General features: G+C 39.1%; 2 protein-coding genes across 8 annotated transcripts in view; one reads left to right on the forward strand and one right to left on the reverse strand.

Annotated features, from left to right (window-relative positions):
• The window catches only part of ICA1L (islet cell autoantigen 1 like), a 47,340-nt gene extending 37,933 nt beyond the window's left edge, over positions 1-9,407 (reverse strand). The window contains exons 1-3 of one of the 7 annotated variants that reach the window (XM_037523875.2): positions 9,316-9,407; positions 7,971-8,093; positions 451-621 (exon numbers count right to left, since the gene is read on the reverse strand). In XM_037523875.2, coding sequence (XP_037379772.1) covers positions 451-621; positions 7,971-7,973 — 174 coding nt within the window. In that variant the 5' untranslated portion in view covers positions 7,974-8,093; positions 9,316-9,407. The other 6 variants (XM_037523870.2, XM_037523871.2, XM_037523873.2 and 3 more) reach the window with 6 other exon arrangements.
• Positions 9,292-16,679, forward strand: part of CARF (calcium responsive transcription factor) — a 64,717-nt gene continuing 57,329 nt past the window's right edge. Inside the window, exon 1 of the mRNA XM_037523866.2 lies at positions 9,292-9,336. The gene's annotated coding sequence lies outside the window, so the exon portion shown is untranslated. The remainder of the gene's footprint in view (positions 9,337-16,679) is intronic.

Here is a 16,679-nt window from a genome sequence, read left to right on the forward strand (position 1 = left end):
ATTACAAAAATACTTCAACAACCCTACCCCTTAATAATGGAAACAAACTCTAACTTACAAAACCTTACTTGATTTCAATTAATTTATTTCAGTAAGCTATAAGACTTCACTTAAAACAGTACAAAATATTATGACATAATATATAATGAATATGTGGTGCCAATTAAGAATATAAATCACCCAATAATGTTTAGTTTATAAACTCTAGTACTTATGCTAGAGGAATGATTTATTCATGACTTACCGAATTTATGAATACCAATTCTGCATTTGTGAGATTGGTGACTGACTACCCAGAAAATCTGATTGACAGGGGGGTACATTTAAATATTCTATTATCAAATTTGCATATATTCCCATAAATTCTTCAGTGTTAAAGCTTGCCCTAGTCCTCCTATTCATCCCAGATAATAATTGGTTATATGCAATAAACAGGATCCTCAAATTTACCTCAAGTTTAGCATCCAGTTCAGCATCAGATGCTACAACATGCTCATCCTCCTTTTTTCCTGTTGCTTTAATAAAGACCTGTTTTGTTTTCCAGTATTTCTTCTGCATTCTGCTGACTACTGACTGGTTATCTTCTGATCTGGGTTGCCCAAAGGAATCCATGGATTGACTCTGAGGAATAGGTTAAAATTAAATTTCTTACAAGATATTTTCAATAATATATTGCCAATATTTTGTCTAGTCAAAAAACTGAATATTAATGTTAATGATAATCATGCTAATGTTTAGCTTTTATGGTCAAAATTTATGTTATAACCTGCATAAGAAACAGAACAGAAGATTAATGATACTTTTATTAATTTCACTTAGGTGATCAAGGTGATAAAACTGTTGTGATTTTGCAATTATAGCTGCAAATAATTATATTTTATGTCATCAATCTCTATTTGTAGACATTTGTTAGTTTCTAATTTTTGCTTCTGTAATAATACTACAAAATGAACAAATTTTTACACACATCTTTGTGTGTAAATATATTTACTAAGTCAGAACAATAAACATTTAAAAATCACAAAGAAATACTTTAATATTCAACATACAAAAATGAAGGTCTTAGATATAAAGGGGAATAAATTACACAAGAAATAAAGATGAGAACTATAACATATAAACTTAAAAATTGATGTCTAAGTAGTTGTTTTTAACATGGCTATATATGGAAATGCAAACATGAAAAGTGTTCCTTAAGGGGATATAAAAAAAAGGGAGAAAGAATAATGAAAGTTAAAAAAAAAAACCAATTATTCAAATAAATTGTGGGAGGTAGGAACAAAGGAAGGTACTAAAGTATGTGACTCATCATTTCTAGGGAAATCAGTAGATACTAATGTATTCTTAATGTTGGAAAGGAAATAGAAGTTTGCTTTCATTTTATTTTGAAGTAATTACTAATTAAATAAAAATAGGATGTTTAATTTCTAAATTACTAGGAGCAGATGGCAGCAAAGTGAAGCTGGGCTCAACTCCTCTATATACTCACAGCTAGATTGCAACAGAACAAAGTCAGTCACTCCTGAAGGAAAAACAGATGATTACAGAATGCTAATCAGGAGTAACTTCAAGAGGAGGCGGACTCCAGGGGCAGTGAAATGGCCAAGCCAGTAGCCTGCCTGCGTGGATGAGGTGAGCCACATGGCCCAGTAGGTTTGGCAAGCAGCAGAGTGGAACTGGCAAAGCCCTTACATGATAACCCTCAGTAGACCTCAGCGACCTCTGGAAAGAGCCTTAGAAGCAAGATCTATCACAGTAGGCCTCCATAGACATTGGCACAAACCTTGACAAGCTCCAGGTCAGGTCTTGGAAGCAGCCCCAATGGTAAGGGCCTTCAGCAGAACTGAGTGAGCCCTGGGACAGGACCTGGAAACTTGGTCCAAACCTCAGTGAGCCTCAGAGTTTCCTGGAAGCAGACCCTCTGGTAGTATGGCTCTTGCAGAACCTAGCAAGCCCTACAAGGATGCTGGAAGCAGCCTTTACCATGGGAGATTCTTGCAGACCTCAGTGAACCCCAGGACAGGACCAGCAAGCAGGCCTGCCACAAGAGGACACCACAGATCCCCACAAGTTCCAGGAGAGTCTTGGAAGCAACCCATACTAGGTAGGTCAAGGTAAGCAGTCGAGCAGGCCCTGCCAAGGGAAGCAGATGTGGCAGCCCACAGCAGAGGAAACTGCGGGGCCTGGTCCCTATAGCTGCACTCTTGGAGCAGTGAGCCATGGGGACATTATTCAGACAGACACTGTCTGTTAGGAGTGGAACTGACTGTCACCTGGTCATTAGAGAGCAGTACAGACTTCAACAGAGCTGACACTAAAGAGATTCATGCCACATTGAACAAAACTATTAACAGACCAAAAACTAGACACTGACCACAACACAATCGTGGCAGAACCTCAACACCACACATCAATGGACAAATGAACCATACAGAAAAGCAACAAGGAAACAATACCCTTAAATGAAGAAGTGACCAGATGGGCTTAGTAGACACTTATCAAAGTACCCCCCAAAAGCTAAGTAATCATTCTTCCCAAGTGTACATGGGATTTTCCAAGACAGTCCACATGTTGGGTCACAAAACAAGTGTCAATAAACTCATCAAGACTGAAGTCCTATCCAATATCTTCTCTGACCACAGGGGCACTAAATTAGAAATCAACCACACACACACACACACACACACAGCAGGAAAAAACTCTAATATGTGGAAATTGAACAACACATTACTGAGTGACTACTGTATTAATGAGGAAATCAAAGAAGAAATGAAAAAATACCTGGATAGGGGAATCCCTAGCAGTTCAAGGGGTTAAGTCTCAGCACTCTGAAGCTATAGGCAGCTCCTGAAGCATGAGTTTGTTCCCCGGCCAGGGAGCTACCCACATGGTGCAGCAGACCTCTCCTGTTCTGCCTGCCGCTCCCCACAGCAGTGTATTTCAGTAGATCTGCCTGCTCTGTTCCCCATTCTGTCTCTGGTGAAAACTCTCACCCCCTCCCCCAATACACACATACCTCTGGCCTACACCCCCATTCTTGTATGCATAAATAAATCTTTAAAAAAAAAAAGAAAAAAATCCCTGTATACAAATTAAAATGAAGACACTACCTACCAGAACCTATGACAGCAAAAGCAGTAATTTTTTTTTTTTTGCTTTGAAAATTTTGGGTATTTTTTAATCCCGAATAGCCAAAGATCTCCTGAAAAAAAAAGAAGGGAATGGCGGCATCACACTCCCAGACTTCAAACTATACTACAAAGCCATAATCATCAAAACTGCATGGTATTGGAACAAGAATAGACACACAGACCAATGGAATCGAATAGAAAATCCAAAAATAAACCCACAGATTTATGGTCAACTAATCTTTGACAAGGAGCAAAGAATATGCATTGGAGCAAAGAAAGTTTGTTCAATAAATGGTGCTGGGAAAACTGGATCGCTACATGCAAAAGAATGAAGCTTGACTACTACCTAACACCATGCACAAAAAATCAACTCAAAATGGATTAAAGAACTAGACACAAGACCTGAAACCATAAAATACATAGAAAGAAATATAGGGGAAACACTACATGATATGCACATCAAAGACTTCTTTACAGACACATCACCCAAAGCAGTGATAGTGAAGGCAAAGATAAACAGCTGGGACTACATCAAATTAAAGAGCTTCTGCACAGCAAAAGAGACAATAACAAAAACAAAGAGAAACCCCACCGACTGGGAGAACATTTTTGCACACAACTCTAATGATAAAGGACTGATCACAAAAATCTACAAAGAGCTGATGAGACTCAACAAAAACAAAGAAAATAATCCAGCCAAAAAATGGGCAGAAGAGCTAAAAAGAAACTTCTCTGAAGAGGACATGCAAATGGCCAACAGGCATATGAAAAAATGTTCAACATCACTTGTAATCAGGGAAATGCAAATCAAAACTACAATGAAATACCATCTTACACCAGTGAGAATGGCACATATTAAAAAAACTAGCAACAACAAATGTTGGCGAGGGTGTGGAGAAAAAGGAACTCTTCTGCACTGTTGGTGGGAGTGCAAACTGGTCCAACCACTATGGAGAGCTGTGTGGAGATTTCTGGACCTACTAAACATAGAGCTTCCATATGATCCAGCAATTCCACTCCTAGGAATTTACCCAAAGGACACAGAAACATCAATTCCAAAGAGCACCTGCACCCCTATGTTTATAGCAGCACTATTTACAATAGCTAAGCTTTGGAAACAGCCCAAATGCCCAAAAATAGATGACTGGATCAAGAAGATGTGGTACATATACACCATGGAATATTACTCAGCATTCAAAAAAGATAAACACATGCAATTTGCAGCAACATGGATGGCGCTGGAAGGGATCATGCTCAGTGAAATAAGCCAGAAAGAAAAAGAAAAATACCGGGTGGTCTCACTCATAGCAGGAATCTAGAAAACTTAAATAAGGGACCAGGAAAAAGAATAACTGTAAGAAAGAAAATATCCAAATCAACATACAACTATGAACCAGAGACACTCTATGGAGGGTGGGGGGCGGGGAAAGGAGGGATTAGGGTCAAAATAAGGGGGTTGTAATTGTATGGGGAATATAAAAATAAAATTTAAATAAAAAAATTTTGGGTTTTTTTTAAATGTATTTTTTTTAATAGATTTATTTATACAAGCACTGGGGTACAGGCCAGAGGCACGGAGGGTGAGAGGATTCACCAGAGACAGAGCAGGGAACAGAACAGGCAGATAGACTGAAATACACTGCTGAGGGGAGCAGTGGGCGCAACAGGAGAGGTCTGCTGCGCCATGTGGGACTCTTCCTGGCCGGCTGGGAATCGAACTAGCGCTGCAAAGGCTGCAGACAGCTTCACAGCGCTGCGCTCAACCCGCTGTGCCACTGGGGAGGCCCCCAAAAGTATATATTTTTCTTAAAGTCCATCAGAGCACTGAAGATGCAAAACAAAAAGCTAAGGAACTAAAATCTGGAACTGAAGAGACTCAAAGCTGTTTTTATCCCTGGCAGAACATTAAGAGGAGGAGGAAACTGTTCATCAAAACAGTGGAGGTCATAAGACAGGGAACTTATCTTTAAGTCCTGGGGGAAAGTCAGCAGACAATTCTATATCCAACAAATATGCCCTTTAAAAATAAAAGCTAAATAGAATCTCAAACTGATAAAAACTGAATATTTATTTCAAAAAGACTTGCACTACAAAAATTCCTAAACATTGTTTAGAGTAAAGGTAAATGATAGAAATTCCAAGAATTAAGAGATATCAAAAGGATAAGTATATTGTTAAGTACAGAGGAGTTTTTTAAAATTACATATACACATACATCTTCAAATTTGACTAGATTACTGATTCTTTTAATTAAAATAATAGAGCATATATAGAAGTAAAATGTGACACTACAAAAGGTAAAAGATAACTAGAAATGCAAATTGTAAGATTCTTACATTGCTTATGAAAAATATATTTGAAAATAGGTTATGATAAGTTCAAGATGCATATTGCAATCTCTAGCAGTCAGTAAAAAAAAAAAAAACACAAAAAGGCAAAATTAAAAAATCAAGAGAGTAGAAAAATTAGAATAGGTGGAAAAAAAACACAAACAACAAAACCTCACTTCACCCAAAAAAGGTCAGGAAAGAAGAACAAAGAGTAAAAGTGGGAAAACAGAAAAATAAACAAAAAACCCCCACACCATTGTGACTAAAATTACAATGTGAAAGAAAATTACAGACATATAATTACAAAAACATAACATTAAAATAACAAAAATATAAATTAACTGCAAAACTATAACATTAAAAGGCAGAAATTACAATCCAAATATGTGTCATTTTTAAAGAACACACTTTAAACATAAATACACAGATGGGCTATAAGGGAAAGTATAAAAAGGATACACAAGGCAAACATTAAGCACATATTAATATTAAAAAATAGTCTTCAAAGAAAAGAGTATTTTTTGGAGATTAGTACCTATTGTCAGACAAAATAGGATTCCACATTAAAAAATATTTTTGACAAGATGGCTGTTTCCAATAAGAAGTCACTTTATCAGAGAGACATTGAAATCTTAAAAATGTATGTGACTATCAACACAGCCAACAATTACAAGAAAAGATGAACAGAAAATTGATCCACAATCAATGATTTAATGCTTCCCCAGAGTGACAGTATTCTCTCTGTACTTTCAGTACAGCGTAGGGAGACATAAAAAATGTGAAAATGTAAAAAGTCTGAACAACATTCTTAACCAACTTGACCTAATTGATATTTATATCCATTCCACCCACAATCAGCAGAATACACATTTTTGTCCCAGGGTAATTTGTACACACACCAAGAAAGACCATATGCTAAGGATGATAAATTGATTAAAAACTTGGAGAAATTTTACAACAGTTTAAGTGATAATGAAAACAACCAAATTTATGGGTGCAACTAGAGAAAATTTTATAGCTTTAAATGCCTAAGTGAAAGGAAAAGAGGTATAAAAATCAATTATTTTCCACCTTAACAAGTCAGGAAAAGCAACAAACTTAATCCAAAGTAGCAAAAACAAAATAACAAAAATAAGAGTACAAATCTGAAACAGAAAACAGGTACATAATAAAGAATCTCAATAGTCAAAAGCTGGTTCATTTGAAAAAATTGGTAAAATGGAAAAGCATCCAGCAAGGCTGATGAAGAAAGAAAGAAAAATATGAATGAGTAATATTAGGTAGACAGTAGAGAGTTTGTAGGGTAAAAAAAACTTTAGCTTTGTTGGAAATTTATTTATTTAAAAAATACTTGAAAGAGGGGCCTCCCTGATGGCGCAAGGGGTTAAGCACCACACTATGAAGAAATCCACAGCCTCTGCAGCACAAGTTCGATCCCAGGCCGGCCAGGGAGCAACCCACATGGCGAGGCAGACCTCTACTATCTCGCCCACTGCTCCCCTCAGCAGTGTACCTAGGTCAGTCTGCCTGTTCTGTTCCCCACTCTGTCTCTGGTGAATCCTCTCACCCTCCCCACCCCGCATCTCTGGCCTGTACTCCACTTCTTGTATGCATAAATAAATAAATCTTAAAAAAATTTCTTGAAAGAAATATGATATAATGTTGGCTCATGACACTATTTGTATGACAGTAGTTTGTCTTTTATTTTTAAATCTAAACTATTAATGCAAATAGTTTTAAAAGCTTATAGTGTTATTAGCAAATAAATCAACAATGCCAAAATAATAATGTGTTATTAACAATAATGAGTTATAAAGAAAGTGACAATGTCTTGATAGTAAATATTGGGTCCAAGCAGAAGTTTGACTTCAGAAAGAAAAACTTTAAGGATGACTGAAAAACAGACAACATGGATAAATGGACTAAGGATATTATTATATAACAAAAGCCAGTTCACATGAGGAAATCTTTCCCTTACAGAGACAGTTAAGTCTTACACACACCTCATATAATTCCTGTTAAATACAAAACTAAAATTTTAAAGGAGGCACAGTGAGTACTGGAAAAGGTAAGCAATGAAAGTAAAGAAAAAAATTTTAAGTATAAATGAATCACAGTGAAATCTCAACGTTGGCATTATCTAAAAATCATCTGCTATTTAATATTTTGATTATTTGCTCCTAGTTCAGTCACTGGTATAAAATTTATTTTGTTTTTAATATTTATAATAAAAATGTTTTTCCACCAGCCTCACATTTTCAGATTTTGCACTCAGGAGTGGCTGACCTCTGAGCTCCCATTTAACTCTAAAATTATGATGATTTGTCTGGCAAGTATAGTTACTGGAAATTAGAACAAGTCTTGCAACAATGTTTCAGTGATTCGTTATAAAATTATTTTGCACTATTAAATAAATACAAAAACTTCAAAGAATACTGGTTATGTTAGGCACAGGTAATGAATACAAAACGATTTTAAAAAACGTCGGTCATATAAAATACATACGTACCATTAGATGTTTATTTGGCCAATAAATGTACAATTAACTCCAATTCATGATGAGGCACCTGCGGCTACTTCATAAATATTGATGTGAAGATGATTAAAGTAATATCGCCTTACAGGACGCTGCCTGAGTCGGAACCAAATAAATCAATACAAAACAGAGAAAACCCAAAACCAGGCAGATACGTTATCTTCCCAATTTGGCTATTGCACGGAGCTCTATAATTTAAAACAGCTTTTAAGCTCTGTGCATCCAGATCATCTATTACATGAAAAATAATCCCACCCCCTCTGCTGGCAAACCCAGGGCATCGCGGGTGAGCGATGAGGAGGGTGTTTTTCCCCCTCTTCATCTCTCCGCGCATCAGGTATCCCACCCATGACATCATCTGGGCACCTGACCAAGGGAGCGAGTTTCCTGGAGCAGCATCCGTGCTGTGGGGCCGGCTCCACAGCCTCAGGCCGCAGCAGCATTGTGGTCTCTGGTGGGGGGGTAGGGGGTGCTCGTGCACTCCGCTATTCGCCTGAACCCCCACATTTATTTCCTAACAAGCGCACGCCCATTACAAAATAATGACACAAAAACAAGCACAACCTAAGAAGAAGGTCAGCAGGGAAGCACCTTAAGTCTGCGAGCACCTGCCTCTAATGGGAGCGGTCCCGACCCTCGAGAGAAATCACCCAAACAAGCCTCAGGCCGCAGCGCACCCCGGCGCCCCGGGAGAGCGTGGGCGGAAGCTCCGCCAGGCCCAGGGGGGCCCCGCCGCGCCCGCCCCCCTCCCCGCCCGTCCTCTGCCCCGAGTGAGCCGAGAGGGAGTCGGGCCAGGACCTCCGCCGCGAGGGGCGCCGCCGGGGCCGGGGTCCCCGAGAAAGCCGGCGAGGCCCCGAGAGACCGCGTGCGCGCTGGGCGGGCGCCTCACCGCCGGCGTCGTCATGGGAACCGAGGGTTTGGCGGCGGAGCCCCCGGGCCGCCGGGGAGGGCGCGGCGCGATCGCCGCCGGGAGGGGAGGGGAGGGGAGGGGAGGGGGCCGGCGGGAGGCCGCGGACGCTCACCGCGACGCCGCGCCGCGATGTGCCGCTCCGCCGCGCCTCGGGCCGCGCTCGCCCGCGGAGGTCCTCTCGGCACCCGTTCCCGCCGCCACAGCCGCCCGCGAGCCCCGCGACGCCGCCGGGCGGCTCCCGCAGCCCGCGCCCCTCCGCACCCGCGCGTGGAGGTGTCGGGCTCGGGCTGCGGGAGGCGCGAGATTCAAACCCGGCGGCCGGGCGCGCGCACCTCGGCCCCGGCGCCTCAGCGCGGAGACCCCGGCGCCGCGCCTGGTTCTGAAGGCGCCCCCGAGCCCTCGCCGTACCTCCTTCCCGCTGCCTCTCAGGTAAGTGAGCCGACGGTCACCAAGCGGTGGGAACATCAGAATGGGGGCCGAGTGGGACACCTCTGAGGCGCCCCTGACTGAGCCGGGTCTTCCCTCAGCCACGCGAGCGTCTCCGCGCCGGGGCCGGCGCGCGGGCGGTGTGCACGCGCCATGCTGAGCGCTGGTTTTAATGGTTTGAAGTGGGTTAAGTTAGTACCTGTTGGCGACTGACCTCGGATGGATGTACACATAATAATAATGTGTTGTCATAAATGTCTTCACGAATAAAAGGTAAAATGTGAACCTAAAAACCTCAAAAAAAAAAAAAAAAAGGAAATTAGGCAAAAGTAAAACTACCCTACTGGTGGAAGATAATTTAAAGTGCTGTTCTTTTAAAGATTGATTTATTTATGCATTAAGAGCTGGGGTACAGGCCAGTGGTGCGGGGTGGGGGACAGGGTGAGAGGAGTCAGCAGAGACAGAGTGGGGAGCAGAACAGGTGGATCTACTGAAATACACTGCTGAGGGGAGCAGTGGGCGAGATGGGAGAGGTCTGCTGCGCCATGTGGGGAAGGTAATTTAAATTTAAAGTGCTGTTCTTTTAAAGGGTGACTCAAAAAATCACCAGCTTTCCTTAAACTGTAGAAAATATAAATTACAACTGTGACTAGCAAGGAAAAAGCTCACATGAGGTGAGGACTAAAGTATGTAAGATTAGGAAAGACAAAGATGAGGGGAGTTTCTGGACTGTTTAAAGTACTCACCTTAAAAACCTGAAAAAAAAGTTTTAGAATAGGAAAATATTTTTTTTTTTTTTGTGTAGAAAAAAATTCTCCAGATTCTTTATTAGTATTAATCAGAGAACTTAACAAAATTGTTGAATTTAAAAATCACTTTACAGAAATCTATGGTAGGTAGGTAAATATAGGTAAACAGATTGGATGGCTAGATAAATACATTAGATAGACAGACAGGTAGATAGATATGCATGTATATACACACAGAGACTGAGTCTGCTGGTCAGTGAATATAAACTTTTCAATAGATGCTGCTGGGATTACTATTAGACCTCTTACATCACAAGGATTAACGTCATCTGATTTATTTATTTTTTTTTTTAAATATTAAATTTTATTTTTATATTCCCCCATACAATTGCAAACGCCCCATTCTGACCCCAATCCTTCCCCTCCCGCCCCCCACCCCCAAAAAGTGTCTCTGGTTCATAGTTTTTTGTTGATTTTGATTTTCACTTTCTTATATTCATTTTCCTGGTCCCTTATTTAAGTTTTCTAGATTCCTGCTATGAGTGAGACCATCCGGTATTTTTCTTTTTCTTTTTGGCTTATTTCGCTGAGCATGATCCCTTCCAGTGCCATCCATGTTGCTGCAAATTGCATGTGTTTATCTTTTTTGAATGCTGAGTAATATTCCATGGTATATATGTACCACATCTTCTTGATCCAGTCATCTATTTTTGGGCATTTGGGTTGTTTCCAAAGCTTAGCTATTGTAAACAGTGCTGCTATAAACATAGGAGTGCAGGTGCTCTTTGGAATTGATGTTTCTGTGTCCTTTGGGTAAATACCTAGGAGTGGAATTGCTGGATCATATGGAAGCTCTATGTTTAGTAGGTCCAGAAATCTCCACACAGCTCTCCATAGTGGTTGGACCAGTTTGCACTCCCACCAACAGTGCACAAGAGTTCCTTTTTCTCCACATCCTCGCCAACATTTGTTGTTGCTAGTTTTTTTAATATGTGCCATTCTCACTGGTGTGAGATGGTATCTCATGGTAGTTTTGATTTGCATTTCCCTGATTACAAGTGATGTTGAACATTTTTTCATATGTCTGTTGGCCATTTGCATTTCCTCTTCAGAGAAGTTTCTTTTTAGCTCTTCTGCCCATTTTTTGACTGGATTATTTTCTTTGTTGTTGCTGAGTCTCATCAGCTCTTTGCAGATTTTTGTGATCAGTCCTTTATCATTAGTGTTGGGTGCAAAAATGTTCTCCCAGTTGGTGGGGTTTCTCTTTGTTTTTGTTATTGTCTCTTTTGCTGTGCAGAAGCTCTTTAATTTGATGTAGTCCCAGCTGTTTATCTTTCTCTTCACTATCACTGCTTTGGGTGATGTGTCTGTAAAGATGTCTTTGATGTGCAAATCCCGTAGTGTTTCGCCTATATTTCCTTCTATGTATTTTATGGTTTCAGGTCTTATGTCTAGTTCTTTAATCCATTTTGAGTTGATTTTTGTGTATGGTGTGAGGTAGTGGTCAAGCTTCATTCTTTTGCATGTAGCGACCCAGTTTTCCCAGCACCATTTATTGAACAAACTTTCTTTGCTCCAATGCATAGTCTTTGCTCCTTTGTCAAAGATTAGTTGACCATAAATCTGTGGGTTTATTTCTGGATTTTCTATTCGATTCCATTGGTCTGTATGTCTGTTCTTGTGCCAATACCATGCAGTTTTGATGATTATGGCTTTGTAGTATAGTTTGAAGTCTGGGAGTGTGATGCCTCCATTTCCTTCTTTTTTTTTCAGTAGAGCTTTGGCTATAGAATAGGAAAATATTTTGAGTAGTTACTTGAAGAATACAAAAACACAAATTCAAAGAGGTATCTGCCCCCCATGGTCATTACAGCATTAGTTAAAACAACAAAGAGTATATAGAAATAAGGTATATATAAAAAATGGAATACTACTTAGCTTTTTTTTTTTAAGATTTATTTATTTATGATTACAAGAACTGGGGTACAGGCCAGAGATGTGGGAGGTGAGAGGATTCACCAGAGACAGAGTGGGGAAACAGAACAGGCAGATAGACCCAAGTACACTGCTGGGGGGAGCAGGCGTGTGGGTAGCTCCTAGGCCAGGGATCAAACTCCCGCTGCAGAGGCTGCGGACAGCTTCACAGCACTGGGCTCAACCCCTTGCAGCACCAGGGAGGCCCTACTTAGCTATCTTTTAAAAAGATGAAATATTGCTATATGCAACAACATGAATGAACCTAGAGAATATTTTGCTTTGTGAAATAAGTCAGAGAGAGGTGTATTTACTCATGTGGAAGATAGAAGCCAAGCAAATGAATGAACGAAATCAAACAAAAATGAACTCTGAGCCTATAAGGCCAAATTTGTGGTTACCAGAAGGGAAGGGGTTAGGGAGGTGTGTAACTTGGGTGTTGAGTGGGTCAATTTCATATTGAACGATGGAAATAGACTTTTAGTGGCAAACTTAATATGGTGTATACAGATTTGTTGACTCCTAGTGAAATTTACATGTTATGATGCAATATTACTTCATTAAAAAAATTTAAAAAGAATGGAAAAAAGGTTGGACTATTTACACTACAAGGTCAATCTGAATTGAAAATGTCTCTAGACCATGAGTTCTCAACATGAGATACATGGGTTTCAAGGAGTAGGTGAATACCTGAAAAAATATGCAAAAAATTTTAAGAGTTCACAGCTTTCCTCAGTTCTCAAAGTCCAGATCCTTAAACAGTGTAAGAATTGGTTCTTGACAAACATGGATGATTGCTCTATGTCCTAGAATATTTTCTGACTCACTCATACTAAGCTTAGTGTTCCTGTACAGGTGGCATACCTCTACAGTTAGCAGTTGTAATATATTGTAATAATTTGCCTGGCTGTTTTTTGTTAGATGTTGGACTCTCTAATATGAAAACAATGCATTTCTATAAACTTATATTTTTTGTGCTAGTCTCATACATAGTAGGTTCTGAATGATTGTTTATTCAATCAATAAATAAGCAGAAACAAAGATAGGTACAGCATAAAATATCTAAAGAAGAACACTTTCCTCCTTAAGGAATAAGTAATATGGTAAGCAAAATGACTTTCAAAATGTTGCCATGCACCATAGTAATTTTCTTTGGATATTTTTGAAAATGCTTGTTCCAATAGGATGAAGTATAACTTAAGAGGATATTAAGCTTCTTCAAATCAATATGAAGCAGAAAAAGGGCCTCTAAGGAATATACCAGAAAGTCAGAGTAGTGACTGTACACCATGCCTGTTAGTTTTATTCAGTTAATTGGAGAAAATTACAGGAAAATATGACGTATTTCTAGGCCACTATAAAGTGAAGCACTTACACATCACTTTGCCTTTGCCACTCAGTAAAATTGTACAAGTGGTCGCACAGTATAGGGATGGTTTCAGCAAACACAGTAGAGCTACTGACACTCCTATCAGGTCTTCTTAACTCATGGTATTCAATAAATATTTGTGGGATGAATTACTAATCTTCCTTTAGCTGTTGGATTAATGAAGAAACATTTAAATGGCAAGTACTAGTCTCTTAAATAAATGAGGTACCCACAGTAGTTAAAAATTAGTGTCTCATAAAAAAACCTGTTTTAGAAAATGGAATACTATTATATAAATTTAAAATAACTATTATATGGATTTAATTTTACTTACAAGTCCACACATTTATAGATGTATTGTTTTTCTAATAATAGATTTATCCTGTGTAAAGTGTTTTCTTCTTGCAGGTTTCTATAAATTAACTAAAAACGAAAATCATTGGATAACTTGGAATGTGGAATCTGGGATCCCAATGAGGAGTACTAATTCCCTTAGAAAGCTATGATCTTTACTTTTATGTTTGCAGAATCAATCAAACGTGGTTAATCTCCCAAATAAAAACTCAGTTGATATTAGAAAACAAACAGGGATCTATTGAACCTGATGTCATGGGAATAATTCTTCATGGTATTCTTCATGGTATTCCATTTTATAATCTGATCAGAGAAGTCAGAAGCAAAACATCAGTGGCAATCAGGGAGGATATAGATAGCTAGCTATCTTCTCAGATTCCCGCATGGTAATTACTTACATATGCTCTCCCATACTGCATTTTCGTTTATTCAGGTAGGGCTAGAATTAGAATGTGTTATTAAGATGATTTTTAAAATGTGAAATGTTACATAAATGTATATGAAAAAGAACTTCCTCCTGTTGAAACAACCATAGAATTTAATTGGGTAAGTCTCAGGCATATGCAAGAAATATATTACATTTCTATACACAATGAACTGGCTGAAAGAAATGATGAAAACAATACTAACGCTTACAGCAAAAAGAATAAAATACCTCAGAATAAATTTAACCAAAGACCTGTACACTGAAAACTATCAAATACCATTGAAAGGAAGAGAAGATACAAAGAAAGGGAAATATTCTGTGCTTGTGGATCAAAAGAATCAATATGGTCAAATTGGCATTTTATTTAAAGCAGCATGCAGATCCAACATAACCCCTGGATCAATCTTCATAGAAGTAGGCCAAAAAATTATAAAATTTGCATGGAACCACAACATACCTCTAATATCTAAAGCAGTCCTGAGGAAAAAAAAAGAACAAAAATGGAGGTATCATGCTCCCTAATGTTAATCAAAACAGTAAGTGTGATATTGGAAACAAGAGCATGTAATGGATAAGGGAAAGTCTTTTCAATAAATAGTGCTGGGAAAACTGGAAACTGTCCTACACCAAACACTTGAATATAAGACCTGGAACCAGGGTCTCCCTGGTGGCGCAGCAGTTGAGCACTGGGTTGCGAAGCTGGCTGCAGCCTCTGCAGCACCGGTTCTATCCCCGGCTGCTCCCCGGCCACCAGAGGAGGGTCCCACATGGCGCGCAGACCTCTCCTGCTGCCCGCTGTTCCCCTCAGCAGTGTACTTTGGTCCTTCTGCCTGCTCTGCTCCCCGCTCTGGCGAATTCTCTCACCCTCCCGTGCTTCTGACTGTACCCAGTGCTTGTATAAATAAATAAATAAATAAATCTTTAAAAAAAAAAAAAGGACCTGGAACCATAAATTACATAGAAGAAAACATAAGTAATAATCTAGTGTTATCTATGGATTTGTATCCAATGGCAAGAGAAACAAAAGAAATACAAATGGGACTACATTAAACTAAAAATCTTCATTCAACACTGAAAGAAATCATTAAAACAAAAAGGCAGCCTACTGAACTGGAAAAGGTATTTGCAAACCATCTATCAGGCATAGGGTTAATATCCAAACATATAACTTGTAAAGTTCAACAACAAAAAAAGTACAACCGGATTTAAAAATGAGCAGAGGATCTAAATAGGCCTTCCACCAAAAAAAGATGTATAGATGGCCAACAGATCCATGAAATAATGCTCTGCATCATTTATCATTAGGGAAATACAAATCAAGACCACAATGAGATTTTACCTCACACCACTTATAGTGACTATTATTAAAAAATGCAAAAAATAGTAAGTGTTGTTGAGGATGTAGAGAAAAAAGAGCCCTCGTATACTGTTGGAGGTAATATAAATTGCTGCAGTCACTATGGAAAGTAATATTGAGGTACCTCCAACAAAAATACAAGTACTATATGATGTAGCAATCCCACACTTCTGGGTATTTACCTGAAGAATATGAAGACACTAATTCAAAAAGATACATGCAGGACTATGTTCATTGTAGCACTATTTACAAAAGTGAAATTCAAGTGCCTGACAATGGATGAATGCATAAATATGTATATATACACAATGGAATACTACTCAGCTATTAAAAAAAGAATGAGATCTTGCCTTTTGTGACAACATGGAGGACCTTGAAGGGATTATGCTAACTAAAATATATCAGGAGAGAGAAATATCATAAAATTTCACTGCAGGCTTGTTATGTAATTATGTATATTTTGTATCAATTTTAACTTTTATTTGTTCTTTTCCCCAATAATCCTGGGAACCATTCTGATACATTATGCATTGCTGCCAATAGCTCCAAAATTGCCCTTCTAAATTAAAGGGATATAACAGAGTACCAGTTACCGCTTTAAAAAACTATTTTTTTTTTTTTTGGGCCTCCCCGGTGGCGCAGCGGTTGAGCGCTGGGTTGCGAAGCCGCCCGCGGCCTCTGCGGCGCCGGTTCGATCCCCGGCTGCTCCCCGGCCACCGGAGGAGGGTCCCCCATGGCGCGCAGACCTCTCCAGCCGCCCGCTGCTCCCCTCAGCAGTGTGCTTCCGTCCTTCTGCCTGCTCTGCTCCCCGCTCTGGCTCTGGTGAATTCTCTCACCCTCCCGTGCTTCTGACTGTACCCAGTGCATGTATAAAAACAAAAACAAACAAATAAATAAATAAAACATGCCTCTATTAAAAAAAAAAAAAGAATTAAAAAAAAAAACTATTTTTTCCCCTACATTCTACAACACAGAATAAAAATCTTAAGTAACTCAAATTAGTCAAATAACTTTAGGTACTCAATCATCTCAGCAAAGTTTCTTTTCACATAAAAAAATCACGTTTAGATAAAACCTGAAAGTTTTATTTAAGACAACAAAAATTAAACTTCTCAG

Source organism: Talpa occidentalis, unplaced genomic scaffold (genome assembly GCF_014898055.3).
Source record: "Talpa occidentalis isolate TD23 unplaced genomic scaffold, MPIMG_talOcc4v2.1 talOcc4.3, whole genome shotgun sequence".
NCBI lineage: Eukaryota > Metazoa > Chordata > Mammalia > Eulipotyphla > Talpidae > Talpa > Talpa occidentalis.